General features: G+C 42.3%; 1 protein-coding gene across 2 annotated transcripts in view; it reads right to left on the reverse strand.

Annotated features, from left to right (window-relative positions):
* CLVS2 (clavesin 2) overlaps positions 1-8832 on the reverse strand; it is an 84835-nt gene extending 76003 nt beyond the window's left edge. Inside the window, exons 1-2 of one of the 2 annotated variants that reach the window (XM_012182487.4) lie at positions 8317-8832; positions 6927-7852 (exon numbers count right to left, since the gene is read on the reverse strand). In XM_012182487.4, the coding sequence (XP_012037877.1) occupies positions 6927-7315 (389 nt within the window). In that variant the 5' untranslated portion in view covers positions 7316-7852; positions 8317-8832. Of the gene's footprint in view, positions 1-6926; positions 7853-8264 lie in introns of both variants that reach the window. The other variant, XM_004011150.5, reaches the window with a different exon arrangement.
* Between the last annotated feature and the right edge of the window lie 319 nt (positions 8833-9151).

A 9151-nucleotide genomic window follows, 5' to 3' on the forward strand; every position in this document is an offset into this window, starting at 1 on the left:
ACTTACTCATTGTACAGTTCTGGGTGAAATACTTAGCTGCTCTGTGCCTCGGTTTCCTTATCTGCAAAATGTGGATATTAACAGGACCTATCTCATACGATTGTGAAGAAGATTTAATAAATGAATGTTTATAAAGTACTTAGCATAGTGCCTGACACATATAAAATATATATGTGTATATTAAATATATGACATGCATATATATATGTGTGTCTGTGTATATATAAAATATTGTATATAATATATATAAAACATGATATATGCTATAATATAGCATACTGTATAAAAGTGTTTTTAAATGAATGAATTAATTAAAATGAAAAAACAAAAGGTTGAATTACATTGCCCAAACAAGTGGTATTCTTTCCACACAACACAGAGCAGGCTGCTACCACCTCTGCCCAATATATATATATGTGTCTTTGTATATATGTATATATAAAATATTGTATATAATATATATAAAATATGATATATGCTATAATATAGCATACTGTATAAAAGTGTTTTTAAATGAATGAATTAATTAAAATGAAAAAACAAAAGGTTGAATTACATTGCCCAAACAAGTGGTATTCTTTCCACACAACACAGAGCAGGCTGCTATCGCCTCTGCCTGGACTTTTCCGCACTAGCGACCAGTAGCCTCATTGAACACTCACTGTCTCTCTGATAGTCATTTAGCTTTTCATGCTTTTCTTCCCAGAGAGGCTATAAGTTCCTTGATGGTACAACAAATGTGTTATGTGTCCTTTTTTTGCCCCTAGCACCTATTAAAATTCTAAGTATGCAGCGAATGCTGGGGAAAAGTGTACTTTGTAAAACACTGATTTGAATTAAGTACTATTCACTCAGTTTACTTGTTGTAAAGATCCAACCAACATACAAGGACACCTTTTCCCTCACAGCAAGAGTGCCACTGACTACGTTAATGACTATATTAACTATGTTAACATATATATATATAATATATATATATACATACACATATATACCTCCCTTCAGTGGTGTAAAAGAGCTCAATCTTCCTCTCAGAATGGAGGAAATAAAGTAATTTACTAACAATAATTTGTGAATTTACTAACTGTTGGCTCATGTTTTAAAATATCTTTAAAGATTTCTTTTGAAGCATCCATTCAGAGCACTATAGCAACACCAAATCCATTGCTTCTTTTCAACTTTGTTTAAAGTTGCATATTTTAAACATGAAAATGGCCTGGTTTGGGCCAGACCCAATCAAGGTCCTAGTGAAGTTTGGCACTCCTGGTCATTGCTGTTATTTCAGGATTATTTCTCTAATTACTGCATAATTGTCCTAGTTTTTAGAGACTGTCCTATTTTGTTCAGAGATTTGTTCCAGTATTTCATAACATTTCTCAGAACAATATTTTTTCTCTTTCATTTTTCATGGTATGAACCAAGGGCATATTTTGAAATATTCTGCAGTTCCCAGAATATTTGTTTAAAGAGCATCCCTATAAGGAAGCAATACAGAAGCTCTGCTGAGACAGAAACCTCGTTAAAATCAGGCTCCCCAGGTGGCTCACTGGTAAAAAATCCACTTGCCAGTACAGGAGATGCAGGAGATGTGGGTTCAAATCCCTCGGTTGAGAAGATGCCCCGGAACAGGAAATGGAAAATCACTTCAGTATTCCTGCCTGGAGTATCCAATGAACAGAGGAGCCTGGTGGGCCACAGCCCACAGGTTTACAGAAGAGTCAGGCACAGCTGAGTTACTGAGCACAATCTTAAAATCAGCTGTAATACAGCACAGCAGTGCCTCTAGGATTTTGAAGTTAAGGAATCCTGACCCTACCATGAAACAAAAAGTTGAGAAATATTTAAGTACTTAAGTAAACAGAGCCACGAAGACTTGAAAAATCAGTCCAAAAAATTAAACCTCTTTTTTGGCTTGCTTTTTGCAAATTACCAAGTATGTGTTTCTCTGTAATTATCTAGTTAATTGCTCTTGTCTATTTTAATCTATTTCTAGTTATTTTATTTTATTGCACTTTCACAGAATAGTAAAGCTTTGTGGCTGAGAATAAAACAAATACGTATAGTCTATGGCTGTTTTTTAAAAAAAAAATTAAGCTACCATCATCATAATCTTCATTCATTTTGAACGCTGGCCACATAATTTTCTTTGAGACTCCATGGACTGTAGCCCACCAGGCTCCTCTGTCCATGGGGATTCTCCAGGCAAGAATACTAGAGTGGGTTGTCCCGCCCTCCTCCAGGGGATCTTCCCAATGCAGGGATAGAACCCAGGTCTCCTGCATTGCAGGCAGATTCTTTACTGTCTGAGACACCAGGGAAGCCCAATAAATTATAATATGATCATCATTCAAACTAAAGCTTCAAATAGCTGGCCATTTGTATATTTTCTTTTGTATGAAAAAACCATACTGTGGGAACAAACTGACAATAGTACATTTTTCAGGCAAATTCCAGGACAGGTTAGAGGATCTTAGCACTGTCTCATCAATCAGTCTTCCAGCCCTTTCAGACTTTCAGTACTAAAAGTGATAATCAAAGTCCATTATGATGAGCCAAACATGCAGCAAGACGGTCAGTGCTTTCTGAATTGCCACTATATTAGAATCATTAACTTCACTGTATTTAATTGTTTTCTAGTGGTTGTTAATCTGATTCCAAATCAATGGTTGTCTGCTGGATTAAATATGGCATCACCAACTCAATGGACACAAGTTTGAGCAAACTCAGGGAGAGAGTGAAGGACAGGGAAGCCTGGGTCACTGCAGTTCATGGGGTTGGAATGAGTCAGACATGATTTAGCAACTAAACCACAGGAACAAATGTGACATGCCACTTGCAGGCTAACTGACAAATTACAGGCCAATTATCAGAATATATGCTATCATTATGTTTTGGTTGACACAATTTACTCATGGACATTCCCAATCATTACATGCCGGTGAATTTCAACCTCTCAGATACCTGCTCTCATGCTCTAGGGTCTAGAGCACCACCTATTTTCATTCCAAACTTCCTTTCTTAAGGTAGTGTAATCTGCTCTAGATTCCTGGTACATTATCATCACATTCTGTTGATGAAATCAGGTGGGAAATGTGAAGGTACTGCTGAGTCGTGAAGCAAGGTGCCGTCACCCAGGAAAGCAAGACACCATGTCAGGCACAGAGCACTACTGCATTGTCGTGCTGCAGGGTACCAATTCAACCGCTTTTAATTTGGTGGAATCTACTTTTGCTTTCAGAAATTCTGTTGGACAATTTGAAAGAAAGAAGATAAGATTAGGTGAATCTTTTCCAAGGAGAGCCTGCTCAATAAATGTAATAAATCATCTGAACCCGTTCTATGTTTTTTTAAAAAGAACCACAGTCCACACTGAAAGTCATTTTGACATTTCAGCATTTCGATTATCTTTTTATTTTTATTAGGTGGGCACACTGTAAATATTATACCTTCGTCTTACCGACGATTCCATATTTCTTGTAAAGGCTTTGGAAATGGTCCAGTTATTTGCAATAACCTGAAACTGACCTGCACTATATTGCAGCAGGAAGAAACACTATTTTATTTATAGTCACCATCTCACATGTATTTACTGTCTCCAGTCTCCTGAGAAGCACAGAAAACTGTCCTAAAAATTTAATATAGGAGAAAGTATATATCTGATAACTTCCTACTTAGAAACCTTTTAAAAAAAAATACATAATTCAATTCAACTCAACAAACATTTACTGAACATTAACTCTAGCTTAGGTGCTGTTATAATATAAAGCTTAGTTTTGCTTTTGCTTTTTGTTATACAGATCAATTATCTCATGGGTCTTTACAAAGTTTTTCAAAATTCACAGAGAATATTTTGCTTATCCCCTTTGAGAAGGGGAGGGTGCATTTTCTTCTACCTCATTTCTAGAATTTCCCAATGTAACCCTGATCAATTCCCACCTATTCTTTCTTTAAAACAATGCTATTTTGTTTCTTCTAAAAAAAATTTTTTTAAGTTATTGAAAGCCAGACAACTCACTGAACAACTCAAGGAAGACAGCTAGAATTATGTTGAGATATGCAGTCTTCTCCAGGGACCCAGGTTGTTTGGGCTGGAGGGATCAGAGCAGGAAGGGGAGAACACCTGACTCACAGAACAGGGGAGGGATGGGGAGGAAGAGAATCCGGCACATGGCATATCCAGCTAACAGAACAATCAGAAGGTAACATCTAGGGAAGGTGGCAGAAACTTCTGTAGGAGTCAGGTCAGATAAGCCCTGAAGATATATAGTGGAGGAAGGAAGAGGATTCAGGCAGAAGGCAGGAAAAGGGCTGGTGACACCCTGGTACTGTTAGAAAGGCAGCTGTCCTGCTGGTTTCAGAGCAGGGCAGAGACAGTCCTTACGCACATGTCCCCATGATAAAGCTTCACAGAAGATACCATGAAGATGGACCTGTTTATCCACTGCTGCTGCTGCTAAGTCAGTCATGTCCAACTCTCTGTGACCCTTTGTATGTAGCCCTCCAAGCTCCTCTGTCCATGGGATTCTCCAGGCAACAATACTGGAGTGGATTGCCATGCCTTCCTCCAGGGGATCTTCCTGACCCAGGGATCGATCCCATGTCTCTTATGTCTTCCGTATTGGCAGGTAGGTTCTTTACCACTAGCTCCATATGTATACTTAGATCTGGGATGGGGGTGGCAGGAGACAAGGAGAAGGAAGGGGAACTTTTCTTAAAGAATATAGGAGGAGGACACTCAACTGAATTTTAGACGAGCTCTAAATATGTGTGTACCTTTTGACCTTGAAGTACTATTACTTGATCATACCTATTCATTTAAACCTTAGAAATAGAATTCACAATTATTAGTCTATAGATCCTGTAAGGTATTTTTACAGGACATAGCATTTCATTTTAATGTCCCATATACATTAATGTCACATATGTTGATTTAAAGAAATAATTCTACTTATCAATTAATAAGTCCCCTCCCATTATAGATTTCTAGGGAGACATACTTTGATTACTAGCAACTTATACTTTATATGAAAGCATAAGATAGACAACTAAAACATAGTTTCTTTAGTAAATCCAGAATAATCACCTTCTCATATAGGTGAGAACTACAAGTGATTTTCAACTTAATTAGGTTTATAAATCAACATGAATATTAGATCACTTACAAAAATAAAGGAAAATAGGTCTGATGTATATTTATGTCTCTAAGGGCTATCTGCCTCCCTAAGGATATCTTTAACAGACTCTGACACATATTTAAACATACCATTCCTCAGCTCCCACTCCACAGTAGCTCAATAAACTAAGTTCCTGCCTAACTGACATATGAAATACTAGATTCTTTCTTGAATAAATTTTTTCAACTTTGATCTACACAATAATTGGTTTGCATAAATCTGCAATGTACTTCTTAGATGAAATAAAAACTTTTTAAAGAGGAATTGTGGTCAAAGAATGGCATTTCATGAGACTTTCAACTTTGCTACCTGATAAAAAGTAGAATAAAATCTCTATAAATAGCCAAAGTAACAAACAGAAAGAGAACTTCATTTCGCCTCAATGGCAAACTCCTTCAATGAATGTCTTAGCTTTATGATTCTTCAGGTAGTAATTTCTCTTTTTATTTACCTAAAAAGGAATTAGAGTAGTTCTCAACCTAAAATTAAAGCGAATAGGAGACCAATCGAAGAGTTAAACACCTGTTAAAAATATTAATTTGCATTCTAAAATCCCAAGACTCTGAGAAGCCATAGGAGATCTATAAGATCTCAGTAACTATAAAGTCTTATAAAATTGCTCCAGAGATGGTTTAAACTAACCAGATGCATCAAAAATCACGGTTCACAGATCTAAAAATACACTGACGTTTTAACAACAGGCTTCCTATGATTCATAATTCTGGCAACATTTTTAAGTTTCATGAAATTTACTTAACTTCAAACTTAATTGAAACTACCTTCCACAAGAGTCTTTTATAATTTCTTATATCTTTCAGTCTAAGAAAATAATTCCCCCGACTGAGGAAGTAGAAGTCATTGTCTGTTATTGTCTATTGTCATGTAGATGAAATAAGAATATTAGTTCTCCTCTATTAAAAAGACAGAGAGCTCAAAAAGTCTACCAACTGACAGATATGAACATTTTTCACTTCCTTCCAAAAGATGAAAAATCACATCAGACAGGAAACACATTCTTTTAGATTAGTGACAGGTGTACAACAAGCAGGCCAGTCAGCCTTCATATTCAGTGTCGGCAGCACGCTCAGCAACAGAGGGGACAACTCTTCGTTTTTATTGAAGTGACACACATCGTATTATTCCTTCATCTACACATCACCAAGCAGAGAAGTTCCCAAGCAATAAAGCTACTCGATACTGGTTGAATGCCAGGTTCTTCTTTCAAAAAAAATAATAAATAAAATTGCAGTGCTAGAGAGAGAGAGATATGCAAAGGAGGAGGAGGTCATGGAGGGGAAGGAGGGTGGTGATGATGAATCTAGCTTAAGAATTTCTTTAGGAAAAAAAAAAAAAAGAATTTCTTTAGGGAGGAAAGAGGGAAAGTTGTCTGTATTCTCAAACTCATTTCTCCACAGAACAGTAAACTTATTCAGGAGCTGAAAAATGTAGCAGCTTTATTTAGAAGCCAAATGATTTAGATTACACAGCACAATAATATGGTTCAGGATATACTTAAATCTCCAGTAGAAAAAGGGTGCTAGTGAAGTAAGAGTTTCAACTGTAAAAATAAAAGCCCCCGCCACCCCTCAAGGCGACCACCAAAAACTCTTGTCTTAGTTCAAGTCTCTCTTTTTCTCAAGAGCCAAATAAACAGTACCATCAAAGCAGTAAAATGATGATGCTGCTCAAGATACATTCTGGAAAATGGGAGAGTAAAAGAAGACCCAGCACAAGACTGCATTTAGGACTTACCTGCTCTGATCCCAGTTGGCAGCAAAAAGGACGAGAATCTTCCTGCCATAGTGGTCCAGATTGGCCAGGCCCCCGGGGAAACCATCCTTCAGTGCCTGCTTGATCCCAGGGTCAGTGGCCTTGAAGCTTTTGAACATGTCCAGGTTCTGCTGCCGGTACTCAAAGTATTGGGCCAGGAGGCGGAAGGCCTCAAAGTGATGAAACTTCCTAGCCCGCAAGAAGCGTAAGATGAAGGCATCATCTGTGCGGAGAAAGCCAATGTCCGGCCTAGTGATGACCATGTCCCTCACCTCCTGGATGTCCTGGTGCAGCGTGTCCGGATTCTCGTTGAGCTCCAGGCGGGCTTTCTCCAGGGTCTCAGGAGAGAGACCCGCTTGTAAATGAGTCATTGTCCTGCGTGTTCCTGAGCCTTGCCCCTCTCTCGCTGACTGTCCCACCACCAAGCTGGCCCTGGCCACCACCACACTCCAGCCTCCAGGCCTCCCTGCTGCCTGCTTCCTCTTCTTTACAGGAAATGATTTGTCTTGGTGTCCAATCAAGTACCCTGTTGCTCCTGCTTTCCTGCACCTTTTCTCGGAAAGATAGGAACTTCTTTCCCCACCCCACCTTAAAAACAACGTCCTGCCCCGGTTCCCTCTTCCTTTTCCTCCAAAGAGATGCGGCCCAGGACCCCTCTTCTTGTCCTCTCTCTCTCCTAACAAAACACCCCTAATTGCACCCAGCACAGGGGGTGCTGATCTTGGTACCGTCCTCTTCTCTTCCGAGATGGTACAAAAACAACCCCCACGCACATCTCAGCCCCAGCACTGTGATGCTTCTGTGGTCCCTACTGAACGATGCTCCTGCCAGGGATAACGATGGAAATTCTGATTAATAATAAGGTGGCTCTTCAGCGCGCTGAGCTCGAGGCGGGGGAGAGAGAGCGTCTTTGCCAGAAGGAAAAAAAAGAGAAAGAGAGGGGAACGAAGCTTATTTCTCCTACTTATTCAGAGATGCTATTTCTAAGATATTTGTGGGATTCCGTTGAAAACGATTAGGATCCAATTAGGTGGCGACTGCAGAGAGCGCACCTTCCCTCCTCCCCTCCTGGATACACCGTGATCTCTTAAGACACCAGAAGGGTTTTTGGTGGCGTTGGCACCCGCGTGGGCCACCCCCCAACCCCACCCCCACCAACTTCTGCCTGCCTCCAGCCCTTTATTTCAAAGGACTTGCTGCGGAGGAGGGGGTGCGGGGGGGGGAGGGATATCTCTCCGGGAAGGTACATTTCAAAAGCGAGGCTGGGGGGAGGAGAGGGTAGGAAAGAGGAATGGAAGATAAGATTTAAAAAATCTCTACCTTTTCTACAATGCCCCAAAGCAAGAGAGAAGAAAGAGCAGCCGGCTCCTACCAGCAAACCCGGAGGCGGGGACGCTAAGCAATGCGGCACTCCCTGGCATCCATCAGCCGCGGCTTCGGAGGCGGCGGCGGCGGCGATCGCAGTTATCAACTCCTCTCGGTGGGATGGAGCGAGCAGAGAAGAGGGACGGCCGCGGGGACCCGGGCAGAAGACGCACTAGGGAGCAGCCCCGGCCACATCGTCCTCGAGCAGCCGCTTCCTCTCCCCGCGGGAGGGGTGGGAGTTGGTGGCGGGGGCGGGGGGCGGTTGCTGGGGGGAGACCAGAGCTAGGGCCACCGCTGTCCCAGGTCCCCGCCTGGCCCTGCCATTCTCCCTGCCAGAGAAGAGAAGGAAGGGAGCGAGACTCGAACGCCTGGATGGAGGAGGCCACGCGGGCAGCCGCCGCCTTTGTGCGCTCGGAGCCGCGGGGGCCGAGGGCGCGGCTGCTGCGGGCGCCGGGCCCTCACCCTGTGCGCGCCCGGGCGGCCGAAGTCGGACGCGCCCCTCCGGGCTGCCGCCGCGGCCGCTGCTGCTGCGGCGGCTCCGGCTGCCGCTGCTAAAAGAGGACTCGGCTCAGCCCAACTCCTCTCTAATTATCCCAGCACAGATCTCGCTGCGACGTAAGCACTCACTCAGCTCGCGCACGCACTCCGCTCCATTCGCGCTGACTCGTTCCGACAGGACCGCAGTTTCCGTGGCGTTCAGATATCCCGAGCCCCAAGTTTAGCCCGCTCCTGGTCCCCCCACTCCGGGGCCGTCTACTCAGGACGGGCGTCGCGGGGCCAGGCGGGGTAGCGACGCCCCGCAGCCTCCCCACGACCCTCTCTCATCCTTTGTGTGCGAGACC

The sequence above is a fragment of the Ovis aries genome, chromosome 8, assembly GCF_016772045.2.
Source record: "Ovis aries strain OAR_USU_Benz2616 breed Rambouillet chromosome 8, ARS-UI_Ramb_v3.0, whole genome shotgun sequence".
Lineage (NCBI taxonomy): Eukaryota > Metazoa > Chordata > Mammalia > Artiodactyla > Bovidae > Ovis > Ovis aries.